Source organism: Camelus ferus, chromosome 21 (genome assembly GCF_009834535.1).
Source record: "Camelus ferus isolate YT-003-E chromosome 21, BCGSAC_Cfer_1.0, whole genome shotgun sequence".
In the NCBI taxonomy this organism is placed as follows: Eukaryota; Metazoa; Chordata; class Mammalia; order Artiodactyla; family Camelidae; genus Camelus; species Camelus ferus.
In genome coordinates this window covers 17,637,624-17,655,997 of record NC_045716.1, presented here as the reverse complement: position 1 = coordinate 17,655,997, position 18,374 = coordinate 17,637,624, and the positions used below count along the sequence as shown (strand labels likewise).

At 36.2% G+C, this 18,374-nt stretch overlaps 1 protein-coding gene across 1 annotated transcript in view; it reads left to right on the top strand.

Annotated features, from left to right (window-relative positions):
• Positions 1-2,541: 2,541 nt before the first annotated feature.
• Positions 2,542-18,374, top strand: part of ATF6 (activating transcription factor 6) — a gene marked incomplete at its 5' end in the record, with an annotated part of 166,906 nt that continues 151,073 nt past the window's right edge. Inside the window, 4 exons of the mRNA XM_006173144.2 lie at positions 2,542-2,740; positions 12,805-12,881; positions 15,672-15,759; positions 17,754-17,860. Of these exons, the coding sequence (XP_006173206.2) occupies positions 2,542-2,740; positions 12,805-12,881; positions 15,672-15,759; positions 17,754-17,860 (471 nt within the window). The remainder of the gene's footprint in view (positions 2,741-12,804; positions 12,882-15,671; positions 15,760-17,753; positions 17,861-18,374) is intronic.

Genomic DNA, 18,374 nt, shown 5'->3' with positions numbered 1-18,374 from the left:
AGGAGAAGGTATTTACAACATACATGCCAGTTAAATTAATCGAATAGGCTATCTAAAGATGTGCACATCATTGAGAAAAAATCCAATAGCAAATTTTATAAAAAAGATAAGAATAGGCAATGCACAGAAGAGGAAATAAAGTTTAATAAGCATGAAAAGATGCACTACTTTAATTGTCAGGGAAATGTAAATTACAGTCACACCCTTCACAGGCAAAATAAATAAAAATCTGAGCACATCTAGTGTAGATGAGAATGTGAAGCAAAGAGTACTCATCACTGCTAACGAGTATGTAAATTGGTGTAATTTGGCAAATATTAATATTCCTACTTCATGACTCAGCATGTATCTTAAAGACATTCTTGCATCCATATATGCACAAAGAGATCTGTACAAGGATATATTTTATGTAACAGTAAACAATTGAAACAATCCAAATGTTCATCAGTAGGGCAATGAAAAAACTTACGTATACAAATAATATATAGTTAAATATATATAACATATAACATTTAAAACAGATCATCAAAAAGTAATTATTGAATGAGAAAAGTGATTTGGAGAACATTAGTATGATATGTTTATGTGAATTAAAAAAACCCCAAATTGACACTACCTGTGTCTCTACACATATTTAAATATACAAGTAAAAATAAAAATGGACTGTAATGATTCCCATAAAATAATAAATACAAGTTGCCTATGTGGAGGGAGGGAAATGAAGCAGAGGAAAATCAGTTCAAATTTACCTGCAATGTTTAATTTAAAAAAAATTTTTTTAATTAAAAAAATTTTAATTACATATGTTTTTATTGAGGTATAGTCAGTTTACAATGTGTCAGTTTCTGGTGTACAGCATAATGTTTCAGTCATACATGAACATACATATATTTGTTATAATTTGTGGAAAAACTGGCATGAAACAAAATGTTATTTGTTAATTCTTGGTGATAAGTACACATGTTTGTTTTGTAATTATTTGCACTTTTTGAATAAAAAATAAACATTTTGAAAATTAAATGTAAACTTGCTGGAGTTCAGGCACGATGATCTTTTTTTTTTTTAAGACTAAGGTGTCTGGTGCCTACAAAGTAGAAGACTCTTACTGGTTTTATTTTAATTTTTATGTAAATGTTTGAATTTCCCATTGGGTGGGAACAAAAATGTTATAAATTGCACCTGAAATTAAAATTGGTTATTTATCTGATGATATAAAGACTCACCTTTAATGTAAGGGGATTTGTGAAAATTTTTCCGGGTTGGATCCCAGGACTATTTTGTATGTTGTAGATTATGTAATCTGTAGTAATCATCCAGCCAGGTAGAAGTTTGGAGGGTTGTGGGAAGCATTGTTTTGTTTAGCAACCAAAGGAAAGATTCCACTCGGTCCTAGAGGGATACATGTTCTTAAGGTATGTTAAATATTCACCACTGAAATGCTGTAAAAAATAAATTTCAGTAAGTATCATTCTTGAAAGTGTTATCCCAAACTGTTGAAAATTTGAACTCAGTTCAAATTTTAATTGGAGTTCATGATGTATGTGGATTTTTCTAAGCAAAACCGATTCTTAAGCTTTAGAAATAAAAAGATTGGAAGAGAAATAAAAACACCATAGGAGATCGCTCATATGCGGAATCTAAAAAAAACAAACAAAACATAATACAAAACAGAAACAGACTCATAGACATAGAATACAAACTTGTGGTTGCCAAGGAGGCGGGGGGTGGGAAGGGACAGACTGGGATTTCAAAATGTAGAATAGATAAACAAGATTGTACTGTAGAGCAGAGGGAAATATATACAAGATCTTACGGTAGCTCACAGAGAAAAAAAATGTGACAATGAATATATGTATGTTCATGTATAACTGAAAAATTGTGCTCTACACTGGAATTTGACACAACATTATAAAATGGTTATAACTCAATTAAAAATGTTAAAAATAAAAAAATTTAAAAAGGAAATAAAAAGATTGGGAATTTACATTATTGTAGGTTTTAGCGTAAATTCTCTTGGACTTTCGCTACTAAGTACTATGCTTTAGAAATAAATATTTAAGGAGATAAATTTGATCACGGGGAGTTTATTTTGTTTAAATTTGTTTAAATAAAATAAACTAGGCTTTCTAGAAGTCCGATTCATAGTATTTTTGCTTATCTAAGACACTGTGCCTGTGGGGAGGCAGCTGTAACTAATGCGGCAAAATAATTGTATTTCTTTCACATACTTGTGTATATGGATAATTTTTATGTTGGCAGCGATTTATTCGTAAAAGTTAAAACCAAATTTACTTTCTTAGTCTCTATTTTTGTTCTGATATATCTATACTGTGGTATTAAGGATATTTGGGGGAAAGCCAGTATGTTCAGAAAATTTTTTTTTAATTTAATATTATTAATAGATTTTATTTACCGAAGTAGTGTTTACACGTCTTCTCCCCTGCTTTAAAACAGCGAGACAGAAAATGCCGAAAGCTCCAAAAGGGATCTATTTACTCAGAGATCTGTTTAAATTAGCTCAATCTCTGACGTCCCTCGTGTGGAAGCAGTTTGTCTTCATTCGGCCACCGTCTCGTCAGCGTTACGGAGTATTTTGTCCGCCTGCCGCCGCCGTCCCAGATACTAGTCACCGAGCTTCAGGGCAGCGGAAGGTGTGTTTCGGGAGAGCCGGCTGGCGTTGCCGGCACCATGGAGTCGCCTTTTAGTCCGGGACTTTCTCACCGGCCGGATGAAGAGTGGGGTGAGTGGAATCTGAGAATGTACCAGAGGTGGCTCCGGGTTTCTTCATCCCTACTTCCGCGCACTGGTGGTGGTGACAGGTGTGGACGAACCCTGCCGTGGAGCTAGGGCCACTCGTCGCTTCCGTCCGTGGTCCTGGTAGAGTCTAGCAGAACCGGTTGGGTTCTGACCTGGCCACAGCGAGCGTAAAATGTTGCCGGATTGGTATTACTATCGTTTTTCACTGTTTCCTCTGGGAAAGTACCAGGTGATGACTTTGTGGGGCCGAAAACGACGTCATTAGGGAGCTTAGAGCAGGATGGCTGTGACCACTAAACGGGCTGCAGTCTATTTCCCCAGAGTGTGGGATGCAGGCGATGCTTGCGTTGGAGTGTTTGTACGTGTACGTGTTTGATTTGTGTGAGAGTATGTGAATCCTCATCTCGAAGCTTCCACCGTTGACCTAGGCTGATGTCAATATTGGCAGAGAAGCTAAGTACCCTGGCACCTGACCTCGGGTCCCTGATTACCTAGACCTAACGCTTATAAACAGATATAATCCTGACTGCTCTCCAGATACAACTTTGAATTTTATTGTTACGGATATTTGGTTTGGCTTTGTGGTCAGGAAGCGTGGAATGGGGTGCAGTGGAAATGAGAGTGGAGAACCTTTATCATCTAAATGTTTAGAGGAAACTATTCCTCTCTTGTTTGCGAGACATAATACTAAAACTGTTTTTGGGCTTCAATGTAAATTTCGGATTGTATACGCCTTGGGTGGGTCATGTAATTAACCCATACCATTCACCAGCTTTAAAATTTGGGGGAACTCATACTGATCTTCATCCTTACCCCTTGGACCATCATTCTCAGTAGCAAGAGTGTAATCTCAACTCTGTTTGTTGAACTGAAGTCCTCACTTGATTTTCCAAGGGCAGAACTTCTCTTAAGTTATATGCTGTTAGAGATTTATTTCAACCTTTGGGTAGATTTTGTATGAGTTGCTGGAAAAACTTTAGACTATCTATTCCAAGTGTATTTTCCAATCTAAATATAGTAATAGTAATAGGAACAGTTACCATTTGTTTAGCACTTTGTGTCAGATGCCCTGCTAAGCTCCTACAAGCATTACCTTATTTAATGCCCCCAACAATCCAGTGAGGTATTGTTATTTTACAGTTGAGGAAATTGAGGCTGAGAGAGAATGAATGCTCAGTCTGAGTCAGCTATTGAGTGTCAGAAGCAGGATCAGAACCAGGTTTGTCTACCTCCAAAGCCTGTGCACTTAGTCACTATTCTATATTGCTTTCCTAAATTATTTCTACAGATTTGATTCTTACCAAGATCCCTCTCCCTACCTTCCTGGTTATTAATAAATCTACTTTAGTATATTGGGTAGTTATGATATGTTTTCTCATCTAGTTAACTATTATATTTTCATGGTATTTCTTAAATTATAATTGTGGGGCACTTCCTGATAGCATTATTATGTCTTCTGATACCCAGGCTGCATTTTCCTGACTAATCTGATCAGTTGACTTTAGTCTTAATGTTCTTTAATCAAGCATTCAGTTCTTTGTGATCAGTTCACTAACTCAACTCAGGTATCTTGCCCTGCTCCTACCTGAATATGCCCATTTCCTAATGTTTTCCAAACTTCTCTCTTCAAACTGTTAATAGTCTTCTCTTAGTTGAAAACTTTAATTCTGATTCCTCAAGTGTTCAATAAGTAGGATAGATTTCACAGTCACTGGAGTGAAACATTACTGTCTACTAGCATTTTTCAGTATATGGATTCTTTTTCTGGGAGTTGCCATTTTGGGTGTTCAAGTACTTCACTGATTTATTTGATTTTTTTTTCTGGATTAGAAGCTAGCCAGTTAAATTTTTAAAATCAGATTTTATGATTAGTACTTGTGACTCTAACAACTGTGAATAATTAAAAATGATTTACTCAGAACAGCCTATGATGGGATTTGCTTTTTCCCTTAAAGTTGGGTAATGAAATTTAGAACAGGGGTCTGTAAACAGTTTCTGTAAAGTTTCAGATAGTAAATATTTTAGGCTTTGTGGTCATGTGGTCTCTGTTGTAACTACTCAGCTTTGCCAGTTGTAGTACAAAAGTAGTATAAACTGAGCATGACTGTGTTGTATTCAACTTTATTTATGGGCACTGAAATGCCATTTCATGTAATTATTTTTAATACTTAGTAGAGTTTATTTTTAGTATAGTTTTATTTTCATAGAATAACTGAGCAGTTAGTAGAGTTCCATATACTCCTCCCCACCTTTCCCCTATTGGTACCATCTTGCCTTAGTGTAGTACACTTGTTATAATTGGTGAGCCAGTATTGGTACATTAAAGTCTGTAGTTTACATTAAGGTTCACTCTATTGTTCCCTCTGTGGGTTTTGACAAATGCATAATGTCGTGTATCTACCATGACAGTATCATATTGAGTAGTTTCACTGCCTTAAAAAGCCCCCTGCACTTCACCTAGTCATCTCTCCCTCCCTCCTTCTGAGCCCCCACCAACCACTGAGCTCTTCACTGTCTCCCAGTTTTGCCTTTTCCGGAATGTCATATTGTTGGAATGATACAGTATGGAGCATTTTTAGATTGGCTTCTTTCGTTTAGCAATATGCATTTAAGGTCCCTCAGTGTCTTTCTATGGCCTGATAGTTCATTTCTTTTTAGCACTGAATAATATTCCATTGTATGGTTGTACCACAATGTCATTTGGGCTCGCATAACAAAATACCATAAACTGAGTATCTTAAACAACAGAAACTTATTTTCTGACAGTTCTGGAGGCTGGAAGTCCAAGTACAGGTGCCAGTATGGTTGAGTTCTGGTGAGACTACTCTTCCTGGCTTGCAAATGGCCATTTTTTTACTGTGTCCTCATAAGGCAGAGAGGTGGAATGGGAAGGAGTGAGGCAAGGAGGAAGAGAATGAGATGCGGGGAGAGAGACAGGAGGAGATAGATATATCTCTTCTTCTTCTAAGGCGGCTCCAGTTCTGTTGGATTAGGGCCCCACCTTTGTAACCTCATTTAACCTTGATTACCTTCTAAAGATCACCCTACCTCTGGGTGCAGTCATATTGGGGTTTAGGGCTTCAGTATATAAATTTTGGAGGGACATTATTCAGTACATAGCACACAGTTTGTTTATCTGTTCACCTGTTGAAAAACACCTTGGTTGCTTTCAAGTGTTGGCAGTTGTATGTAAAGCTGCTATAGTCACATGCAGCTCTTTGTGTGGACGTAAGTTTTCATATCATTTGGATGAATACCAAAGAGCATGACTGCTGGATCATATGGTAAGAGTATGTTCAGTTTTGTAAGAAACTTTCAAACTGTCTTCCAAGTGGCTATACCCACCAGCATTCCCACCAGCAGTGAATGAATTTTCCTGTTGTACCAGTCCTTGCCAGCATTTGGTGTTGCTAGTATTTTGGATTTTAGCCATCTTAATAGGTGTGTAGTGATATCTTGTTTTAATTTGCAGTTCCCTGATAACATGATGGTGAGTATCTTTCCACATGCTTTGTCATTTGTATATCTTCCCTTCACTCTCTCCTTCCTTATCTTGCTCTCACCCTCCTTTTCTTTTTCTCGAATTTGTACAAAAGCCACTTTTTTTCTGCCACATGTAAAATATTTGTGCCAAGATCAGAAACTTCAATCTGCCACTGTGGTTTCTTTGATAACTTCAGTCTCTTCTGTAAAAGTTCTCTTTGCCTTCTTGCATTGGTCAAAACCTGACTCTACTGATGACAGTGTTTTCTCTTAAGTCCTGGTGAATGGTAGCTATTTTTATTCTCAAAGCCTTACCATTAGGGCCTCTGAAGTTGGGTGAGTTGTCTTCCTTGTCTTCATTGCTACTTTCAGATCATTCTCCTTCCATCCTTCCTAAAAACATCCAGGTTTAAATCTCACATTGTCACAATATGCTGTCCTCTTCGTCTCCAGGTTATATTCATCTGCTAATTCCTGGTTCACTCTACCTACTGTTTGAAAAAATTATTTCATGGCTTACCGTCTCATTCTTCAGCACTCCTTCCATCATGATTTATGGTTGATTTCAGTAATCTCAGAGAAGATCCTTCAAATACCCTGACCTCTCATTTCATGGACCTCTCCATCAGTGATCTTGTCTTATACCCTGTCTCAGCCATTTACTTCCCCAACCATAAGCCTAAACCTTGTCATTACTAATAATCTCAGTTTCAAACATTCCACTCTGACTAGCACCTTCTGTCTCACCAGCTCACTCCCTTCAGTATTGTAATTCCAGCAGTACTTCCCACCCTGCTGAGATTCTGCCATCTTTTCACTGTCCCTCATCTCCTTTATGATATCACTTTCCCCTTATTCGGTTTAAATTCCATGGACCATCACTGTAACCAGTCCCTCACACCCTCAATATCCTTATCTCTCTCTTGTTTTGTAGTTCTTTCTTTGATAAATGACAACCTTTGTTAAATCCAACTCTGCCTACTCCATGGCTGCATCATCATTTCCTCCCTGCTAGATCATCTCTATCAGTCAACAAACATGTAGTTGCTTCTCCTATGTAGAGTGAAAAAAAAAAAAGAAAAAACCCCAAAACCCTCCTAGGATGTTACTTCCCTTCTAGCGGCTAGCCACATTTCTCTTCTTTATTTTACAGCAGAATTCTTTAAAAGAAGAAAAAAAGTCCATGTTCACTGACTCTACTTTTTCTTTTCTCGTTTTCTCTTGAACCCACTACAATCAGGCTCTACCACTCCACCCAAACTGATCTTTCTAAGGTCATTACTGATTTCTAGTGGCCATTTCTCATCTTATAAGAAGTAAATGAATAAATGAATGGTCAAGATAGTGGTCAGGTGGGACTGCTTGCTGAGCAAACTAAAACTTATAGCTACCATAGTTTACTACTGTTAGGAGAAATCTAAATAGTAGTGTGGGATTGGTGAAAAAGATACAGAAGTAGGGAATAGATTTTAGAGATACTTTATAGTGCCACTACTTTCTTATGGATCCTTCTGAGATACTGTATAGATATACAAATGTATTTATCAACTCACTCTCAGTTTTTTTTTAAAGTATTCACAAACCACAGAAAAATTAAAAGATTAGTACAGTGATAACCTCTTTTTCTCTTATCTAGATTTACCAACTGTTAACATCCTGCTGTACTGACTTTTTCTCTCAGTATTACCCCACTTCCCTCTTCTTTCACTGTCTGAAAGTAGGCTGCACATAATATGAAACTCCTACTAAACACTTCACCGTATATTTCCTAAGAACAAGGGAGTATGTATCTTTAAAAAGCATGAATTCGTACTAATACCTGCAGTTTAAAGCCAGTATCACAGGTTCTTTCTCACCTTCTTGTATTATATACTCTTATTTCTCTTTTCCTACTGTGAAAATCCTGATTCCCTATAACATCCCATGTTTTCAGAGGCTCACTCTAGCTGCTTTGTTGAAAACAGACTGAAAAGAAGGGTAAGGGCAGAAGTAGGGAGACTGGAGCAATCCAAGTGATTTATAATGGGAGCAGTGGAGGTAATAGAGTGGTTGGTTATGAGTATATACACATACATTCTCATAGGCATATGTATACACATGTTTGTTTTTATTCAAATTTTATTTAATTTTAAATTTTGAAATAGTTTCAAACCTACAGAATAGTTATAAGAACAGTACAAAGAACTGTTGCATGCCCGTCACATAGATTCCCTTAATTGTTACATTTTACTATATTTGCTCCATTTCACTCTCTTTTGAGAGAGAAAAAGAGAAAGAAATGTGTTGTTAACTCATTACTCTTTATTACAGTTTGTACCACCTCCCCACAAGACAAGGGTACTCTCCTATATTACTGCCATACATTCCTCCCACTCAGGAAATGAATGCTGGTACATTACCACCCAGTTCATAGACACTATTCAGTTTTTGCCTTATGTCTTAATAATGGCCTTTTTCCTTTCCAGTTTAGGACCCTACCTGCAAACACACCTTATGTCTCCTTAGTGTCCTTCAATCTGGAGTGAGTCCTTAGTCTTCTGTTTCTTGTATCTTCAGCAATCTTAAAGAGTATAGGTCTTTTATTCTGTAAGATGACCCTAAACCTAGGTCTGTCCCCTGTTTTCTCGTGACCAGAATCAGGCCGTGCATCTGTGGCAGGGATGCTAGAGAAATGATGCTCTGTTCTTCTCAGTGCATTACATTTGGAGGCACACTGTGTTGACCAAGGTGATGTTACCTAGATCATATGGTGAAGTTAGTATATGCCAGATTTCTCCGCTGTAGAATCACTATTTCCCCTTTTTCATTTGATTAGTATTTTGAAGGAGATAATCTGACATGCCACCGATATCCTATTCTTTGTTAAACCTCCACTCACCAGCCCTGGCCTCCATTAATAATGTCAACTATCACTCTAATGCCGAGTGGGTTCTTATCACTTAACATTCTGTCTGCATTTATAACTTGACCTTATACTGTAAGAAAGAGCTTTCTCAGTTTGTTTGTTTATTTCACTATGGTCTCATTAATTCTTATTTGATTTAGTGGGTTGTAATCCGGCTTTATTTTGATCCTCAGATTTTCCCAGAATTGACCAGTGGGTGTCCATTCATATCAGCTCCTTTGTTCTTTTGATATGTTTCCATCATTCTCTGAGAATTTCCTTATTTTCTGATGCAAAAAGACTTTCCCAGCCTGCTTTGCACTTTCCCTGCCTCAGCCCGGAAATCAGCCTTTTTTCTAAGGAGCCCTTTAGTGGACTTCCATTTAATAGAGGATGGTATTTAGTATCTAAGACCTGGACACATAGGATTTTCAGTGCTGCTGGGATATCATCCCTTTTAGGACCTTTTAGCAGACAGAACTAGGAAATACATGTATGTATATGTGTACACACATTTACAAGTATCTATAGTTCTTTCTGTGCATGTATGTTTTTTAAAATGTGTTCATGTTAATACTTCTAATTCCAATCCAATGTCTTAGAATTCTTTTATTCTCTTCCTTTTTCATGTTTGTAAATCCTTTCTCAGACAGTGAGGAACCTTGCTCCAATTATTTTAGATATAATTAATCATTTGCTCCATCAATTAATATATTTGGTATAATCACTTTCCTAACCACTCAGTCTGCTTCTTTCATCTGCCGCTTTGTTCCTCCTCCCACTGCCCATTTTCTTGGCAGCTGAGGCATGCTGCCACCTCCACTAGGCAACCCCCTCTCTTGCATCATCCCATTTCCTTGGATAGCATGCACATTGCCACAGATGATGACGCACAAAACCCTGTCACCCTCCTTGCTTTCCTGACATCTCTGTGTTGGGAGGAGTAGGGAAGGGAAGGAAAGATGGAAAGGGAAGGAAGAATAGGAAGGAAAGTAAGAAGCCAGATTATCGATATGTATTGTAAGGAGAGCTGACAGGATTTGCTGGTAGATTGAATACAGAGAGTAAGGAAGAGAAGGAAGCAGTAACTGTAGGATTTTTGGCCTGAATTACTGAGGGAGTTGAATTGTCATTAACTGAGATGAGGACAAAGCAGTAGGAAGTTTGGTGGGAGATGATCTGGAGCTCAGTTTTAGATGTGTTAAGTTTGAGATGCCTTTTAGACATCCAGGAGAAGGTGTGTACATTCATCTTGAACTGGAGGTGTGTGTTTGTGAATTCTTGGCATATAAATGCTATTTAAATCCATGAGCTCAGCAGAGATCACGATGGGAGAATAGATAATTTCATGTTAAGGAGATGAAGGAGGAACCAGGAAGGTAGTCAGCCAGTGAGGTGGGAGGAAAACCAAGTGACTATGGTAATTTGGAAGCCAAGTGAAGAAAATGCTTCAGTGAGTATGAAAGGATCAACTGTTTCAAATACTGCTGATAGTAAGATGAGGACCATAAATTTACTTTTGAATTTAGCAATGTAGAGGTCATTGTTTTTTTAACTTTTTTTTATTGAGTTATAGTCATTTTACAATGTTGTGTCAGATTCCAGTGTAGAGCACAATTTTTCAGTTATACATGAACATACATTCATTGTCACATTTTTTTTTCACTGTGAGCTACCGTAAGATCTTGTATGTATTCCCCTGTGCTATACAATATAATCTTGTTTATCTATTCTACATTTTGAAATCCCAATCTGTCCCTTCCCACCCCCTGCCCACTTGGCAACCACAAGTTTGTATTCTATGTCTATGAGTCTGTATCTGTTTTGTATTTATGTTTTGTTTTTTTTTTTTCTTAGATTCTGCATATGAGCGATCTCATATGGTATTTTTCTTTCTCTTTCTGGCTTACTTCACTTAGAATGACATTCTCTAGGAACATCCATGTTGCTGCAAATGGCACTGTGTTGTTGGTTTTTATGGCTGAATAGTATTCCGTTGTATAAATATACCACATCTTCTTTATCCAGTCATCTGTTGATGGACATTTAGGCTGTTTCCATGTCTTGGCTATTGTAAATAATGCTGCTATGAACATTGGGGTGCAGGTGTCATCCTGAAGTAGGGTTCCTTCTGGATATATGCCCAGGAGCAGGATTCCTGGGTCATATGGTAAGTCTATTCCTAGTCTTTTGAGGAATCTCCATGCCGTTTTCCACAGTGGCTACACCAAACTGCATTCCCAGCAGCAGTGTAGGAGGGTTCCCTTTTCTCCACAGCCTCTCCAGCATTGTCATTTGTGGACTTTTGAATGATGGCCATTCTGACTGGTGTGAGGTGATACCTCATTGTAGTTTTGATTTGCATTTCTCTGATAATTAGTGATATTGAGCATTTTTTCATGTGCCTGTTGATCATTTGTATGTCTTCCTTGGAAAATTGCTTGTTTAGTTCTTCTGCCCATTTTTGGATTGGATTGTTTTTTTTTTTCTTATTAAGTCATATGAGCTGCTTATATATTCTGGAGATCAAGCCTTTGTCGGGTTCATTTGCAAAAATTTTCTCCCATTCCATAGGTTGTTGTTTTGTTTTACTTATGAGAGGTCATTGTTGATATTAGTAACTGGTGTGTATAGTGTGGAGTGGAGGCTTGACTGAAATAGGTTCGAGAATGAATGGGAGGAAAGACATGAGAGCAGCAGGTATAGAGAACTCTTTTAAGGAGTTTTAGCCTATGTACATACACGCACACAAAATTATGTACATAGCCACAGTCATGTACTTAACATGTTTTTGGGTTTTTTTTGGAGGGGGTGCTCTGCAGCTGAATTTCTGAGAGTTGTATGAATAACCTTTCGTTATTACTATGCACAAATTTTTTTGCTACATATTATTTTGTTTTAGGTTGATGAAATGTTACTACCATTGGCCAAGTCAGTGATAGACTGGCAGTGTAGTTCCAATATATGTGAAATGAGGAAATCAGCATAGCAGTTTCGGTGGCCTGATAATAGGGAGGACAGAGGCAGGTTTAGATTTGGAAAACTCTTCAAAGTGCTTGAAGTTCTGAAAGTGTTAGAGAAATTCACTCTTAACAGATTGTATGGTAATTAGCTTTCTTTGGCTTTGTCAGCACCTTGACTTTCTGTGTCCATATATTTCTTGGTTTACAGTGAAATCTTTTAAGGAAATTGGAACATAGTTAGATTTGTTGGAATAAGTCTAATGGTTTAGATGAGTGAGTTTTTTATTGTTTGGATAGAAAATTAGTTGTGTACTTAAGGCGTGGACGGCAGATACGTAGTTCAGGTGTTGCCATGTTCCCCTTCGGGCATCACTGTTGATCAAATGTTACTTTTTTGTGCTGAGCTGAGATGTAGCCTCTGAATTTGTGTTAGTAATGTTCCAGAAAGTCACTGTCAATTAGTCCTGACAGGATGTATATATATTTTTTTTAATCTCTGGTGTAACAATTTAGTGACAAGATAAAAATTATGTGGAAAACAATACATACTTCAGAAACTAGCTTTGAATTGGTTGTCATTCACAATTGCTAGAGTTTATCAATAATGGTAATGGCTAATGAGAAACCCCAATAGAGCTGACATAGGGATGTAGTGCTTATTCTTTTGTCCAAACATTGAATTGACAGTTAATATCTATTCTTTTCTTTTGTCTATAGATTCTACCCTGTTTGCTGAACTTGGCTACTTCACAGACACTGATGACTTGCAATTGGAGTCAACAAGTGAAATTTATGTAAGTATTTACTAGAGGAGAAATACTAAATAATGTGTTATTTAATCTTTAATTATTGCAGGAAGATTTCAGGATAACAGGTTTAGGCTAGTTATTTAAGTTTGAATAACTTTTAGCATTGAGTAGGAAAGGTAGTAACGATTTTGTATTCAGTGAACGTAGAAATTGCATTGGCCTTGGTGTGAGAAGCCTTGGTTTCGAAGTCAACCTTTGGCCCCAAGGGTAAGTAACCTTGGAAAAGTCACTTAACTGCCTGCTTCTTGGTTTTCACAGATATTTTGCTGCATAAGGGAAATGGTGTGATCTTAAAGGGGATATGTGAGTCATGGATCTAGTTAAGCAGAACTTACCAACTTCCTTTTTTAAAGTTATGTATCCTTAGTGCAGAAAGCTCTGAAACTTAAGAAATGTCCTTACTTTTTGCCTTTGAACAGTTAGAAGTCTGCATAAAAGCTGTAATTATTGCACTTTGAGTGCTCAAAAATATCTGAAATTTTTTTTTCCTGGATTAGTACATGTGAAGCTTATTGAACTCTTATTTTGCCTTATTCTTTAATGGATGAGGTGCTGTTTCAGCTGGAAGTTAATCAGATGAACAGAGTGATTTTATATGCACATCAATCAGGTTGAATGTTTATCATTTATTTTTTAAACCCTTATTAAAAATAAAGCTTGTTCAGTGATTTTTAAGACATTTCTCAAAGAATAATTTAATCGTAATTTTAACTATGAATCAATAGAAGGGAGTGAAGTACATGGTATTTTTAAAAATCAGTGCATGAGACTTTAATGGTTTCATTTACTCTGTGAGGTGCTTTACAATGTGGTCTGTTGATTAAATTGGCTTTTAATATTGGCTGCTTGCTTAAGCAACTGGTATTTTTTCATAACCTCTAGAGCCTAATATCATCAAGAAACAATATAGTAAATTTGAAAGATTTGAGGAAATATGGCCCTAATTTTATAACTAACCTTCTATTACCTTAAACAAGTCACTCAGTCTTTCAGTTCCTTAATTTTTCTAGTATAAAATGAAGAAATTGGATTAAATGGTTTCAGAGAGCCCTTTCTAGCTTTAAAATCATCATTCTTCCCTATGGCAGTACCGTTTCCCATGAGAAGTCATTGAAGAACCAGATATATATCAGTATGTTTCACTTCACTTAAAAAGGGGCCAGAAAATTTCTAACCAGATAAAATTCTTATGCTGTAAAATGTATTTGACTTTTTGGCTAAAGATTGAGTGAGAAGCATCCCTGAAGTCATGCCACTGCTGAACATGTGAAAAAGTATTGCTGTCACTCAGGCAAGCATCATTGTTCAATTTGTTTAGAGAGTTTAAGGATTTTTTGGTTGCTGAAATATGAGGCTGCTTAATTTTTTGATATATAGATTCAAATAAGAGAAAAAACAAAGGAGATTGATTTAAAAGTTGATTCTTTTATAATTTAAATAGTTTTTCCTTTTTTTTAAATGTGAACTTTCACATATTCTTTTTATGTAACTCGCACTCATATTTACTTAGTTAAGGGCAATATGGTAAGAAAACAGTTTCCCTTCTCTCCTGTTAAACTCTCAATATACATAAACCACATAATAGACATTTTGAAATGATAATATTACTCTAGAAATTATTAACCAAATGGTTGTTAATAATTACTAGATTGATTTTTACTTTAGGCCTGAGCCTTTCTTTTGTTTGATTATCTGTCACATTAAGTTAATATTGACTGCCATTTGACTCTGTTGTACTGTTTATATGTTAATTTTACTTCTGTTCTTATCTTTGTAACCCCAGACTGTCATGATCTCAAACTCATAGGAGGGTTCTGAAATCATGTGGCAGTTCTTTATTAATATGTAGTATAAGATAATCATCTGGATAACCCAGAATATGCTTATATTTAAGTTAAAATAAGTCATCTAAATGAAAAGAAACTAAGAGACCCTCTAAGAAATTTACTGACCCCTGTTTGAGAACCTTAGTTTTATTTTCTAGTATTAAAAAAATTTTAGAAATTTAAAAACTGCAGAACAGTAAAAATAAAATATGTATAAAATTACCTATCCTACTATGGATCTCTTCTTTCTCCTATAGCCATTTTAATATTTGGAATATTTGAAGGTTCAGTTAAAGTCTCTTTATGACTCCTGAATGTCTTTTAGATATGTTTATATTCTTTCCATTGTTTGTAGAGAGGATATTGTAAATAGGCATTGTTTTGACTTTTTTCCTTAATGGCAATGGGAAAACTTATTTTGCTGGATCTCGCTTATGACAGAAGACATATTTTGTGACCCTTGTAATGGTCTATTTCCATTGAAAACAATGAGACCAACCAAATCTTTCAGCTGTTGAATCTGTTACCTCCTTCTTGGTTACTGCTGTGTTTAAAATAACTGAATTGATCTTTCTCTAAGCTATCCAGCATGTATTCTTAAGACAAACTAATAGACTTAGAAAATTATTTTTACCAAGTTGGATAATAGTAATTATATTATTTATGGCAAATTATGTCTGTTAGTTTTATTTCTAGGTGTATATATTTTATGACCATCTTTTTTTTTTTGAAATTGTTGGATTTCCCCCATTGTTGAATTTTAGGTTGCTTTATTCTTTTATTTTTTTTTTAATTAAATTTTTGTTGTTTTTTTGATGGCAGTGGAGGTAATTAGGTTTATTTATTTATTTATCTTTTAATGGAGGTACTGGGGATTGAACCCAGGTCCTTGTGTTCTTTGTATATATTTCAATCTTGTAATATTATTTTGTTGATTTGAAACCTACAGGAAAATAATTTTGATAATCTTGATTTTGATTTGGATTTGATGCCTTGGGAGACGGGCATTTGGGACATCAACAACCAGTTCTGTACAGGTAATAATGTATTTCTTTGGGAAAACCTTAAATGGATCTGTATTATTTTGTAGTTTGGTAATAGTCAAAATTAGATGGAGTTATTGGGCTACTTTTATGGGTTAAAAAATTCCAGGGACTATATATTCTACTTCTGATGTGGCAATGCATACATAAGTTTCTCGCCAAAGTGAATATAAAGGATTTCATCGTTATGTCTTAGTCACATAATGAATAAAAATTTATGTCAGAAATATTGATTTTGAATTATATGTGATATCTCTGTAAGAGATTAATCTAACTGAGAATTAGAATTTAGGGAATCAAAGGGAAGAGGCTTGGGATTATCAGAACCTAATAACTTGCTGTAGGATTCCTGTGTGTGTATTACTGAGGAGGAGGCACTACCTTGCTGATGCTAGTATCTTTAAGGGGCCCAATGAGGTAGATTTTTTGTATGCTGAAAGAAGCTGGATCCTGAAGCAAACTGTCACTTCTGGGATGAAGCTGATAGGCTGCCCTTCTATCTGTCTATCATCCTTCTAGTATTCCCTATTGACATGACCTAAAAGGAAGCTAGCTGGGAGATATATCCATAATTTGCATCATAGACTATAGGAGGGGACTTAGAGCTGAGAGACACTGGGTAAATAACCAGCACATTTCCCTGTCTATATTGCAGTCCCCCTCACCCCTGCAATTTCCTGTTCCCCTTTATTTTATGTATTTGTATATCTTGCTCAGTTCCTGTCTTCCCTCATAGAACACAGGCTACACAAGGCCACTGTTCTGGTTACTATTGTTGTGTAACAAACTACTGTAAAACTTAGTGGCTTAAAACAGCAACTATTTTATTACGCTCTCAGAATCTATGGGTCCAGAAACATGAGGAATGACTTGTCTCTGCTCCATGTTGTCCAGACCTCAGCTAAGATTTGAAGGCTGGGGTACCTTGATATTTGGGGGCTAGAACTACCTTAAGGTTTTTTCATTCACATGTCTGATGCTTGGTCTGGAATGACTTGAAAACTAGGATTGCTGACTAGAGTGCCTACCTATGGTCTTTCTATATGGCCTGACTTCCTCACTGCCTGTTGGTCTCGTGGCAGTCAGACTTCAAAGGCTCAAATGTGAGGGTTTCAGCACACAAAGTAGAAGCTGCATTGCCTGATGTAACCCAGTCTTGGAATTCACATAGCATTACTTCTATACTCTATTGATTGAATGAGTCATAAATCCACCTAAATTGAAACAGAGGGGAAGTAGTTGCTACTTCTTTTCTTTTCTTTTCTTTTTCTTTTTTTTTTTTTTTTTAGTAGTTGCTACTTCTTGATGGGGAAGTAGCAAGATCACATAGGTCACGAGAGATGGTAGATGTTTTGCACATAACTTTGGAGAACAGTCTACCACACAGATTCTTCCCTCCTCCCTTCCTACCTTATGATAAATTTGATACCTAGAAACACTCCCTAGTTTATAGTGGCTCAATAAAATTTTAGAATAATAGTTCAAAAGATAGGAACATTTTTGTGAGTTTTAGTTGTGTTGTCAAAAATGCTTTGCAAAGTAAATCTTTCCTATTTTGTGTGTTTTAAAATTATTTTGGGGAAGTCTATAATTTTTTTCCTATAGTATAATATTCAAAAGGTGCAAAAAATCTGTAGAATTGAAAAATGTCTCTTATGGCTCTTGTTCCTTAGCCAACAAGTTCTGCTCCCAGAGACAACCACTGTTACCAATTTCTTACGTTTATCTTTCCAGAGAATTAGTGCAGATGCTAGTAGATATATATGTATACACAAACATAATTTATTACAAAAATGAAAGCATACTAGATACACTATTTTCTGCATCTTGAATTTTCACTCGGTGATATATTTTGATGACCTTAGCTTCCAAATGATTGAATTTTAAAAGTAGATTTTACCTTCTTTCTTATTCATTTTATTTTGACTTTGTATTGTCCATTGAGTGTATATTGTCCAGTGGGAAAACTTTTGCTTTGTTTTTTTCAGTTAAAGATATTAAGGCAGAACCTCAGCCACTTTCTCCAGCCTCCTCAAGTTGTTCAGTCTCATCTCCTCAGTCAGTGGACTCTTGTTCTTCAACTCAGCATGTTCCTGTAAGTAGCCAATCTTTTGCAGTGATTTTCGTTGTAATGATATCTGGAAAATATGTATATGCAGGAGGCACTTAACATTTATTAAGTGCTACTATAAGCCTTATTATCTCATTTAATCCAGAGGAAGCTGAGTCTCCAGGAAGGGTCCTGGGGAAGTTACAAAGTTGTTAGTCTCTGGTTTTGCCCTCCTTCCCTTACATTCTTATCTTTATAATTTCACTGTTTCATTTGTTTCATTGCACTTTACCAGTATTTTCCAATATTTTTGTTTATCGGCTTATTGTTTTTCCCCCGCCACTCTTTCTTCTTCCTATTAGAATGTATGTTCTTTGAGGACACGGAAGACTGTAAGATCATCTGTTTTCGTAACTCCTTAGCCATACAGCCTAGAGTGGTCTCTTTAGTTCAGGAATGCCTAGCACTACTGTTTGAATGGGATGATAAGGTTTTTCACAAAAGTTTGGTAGCTTCTTGAAAATGCTTCTGTTCTTCATCCAGACAAAAGCTCTGAGGC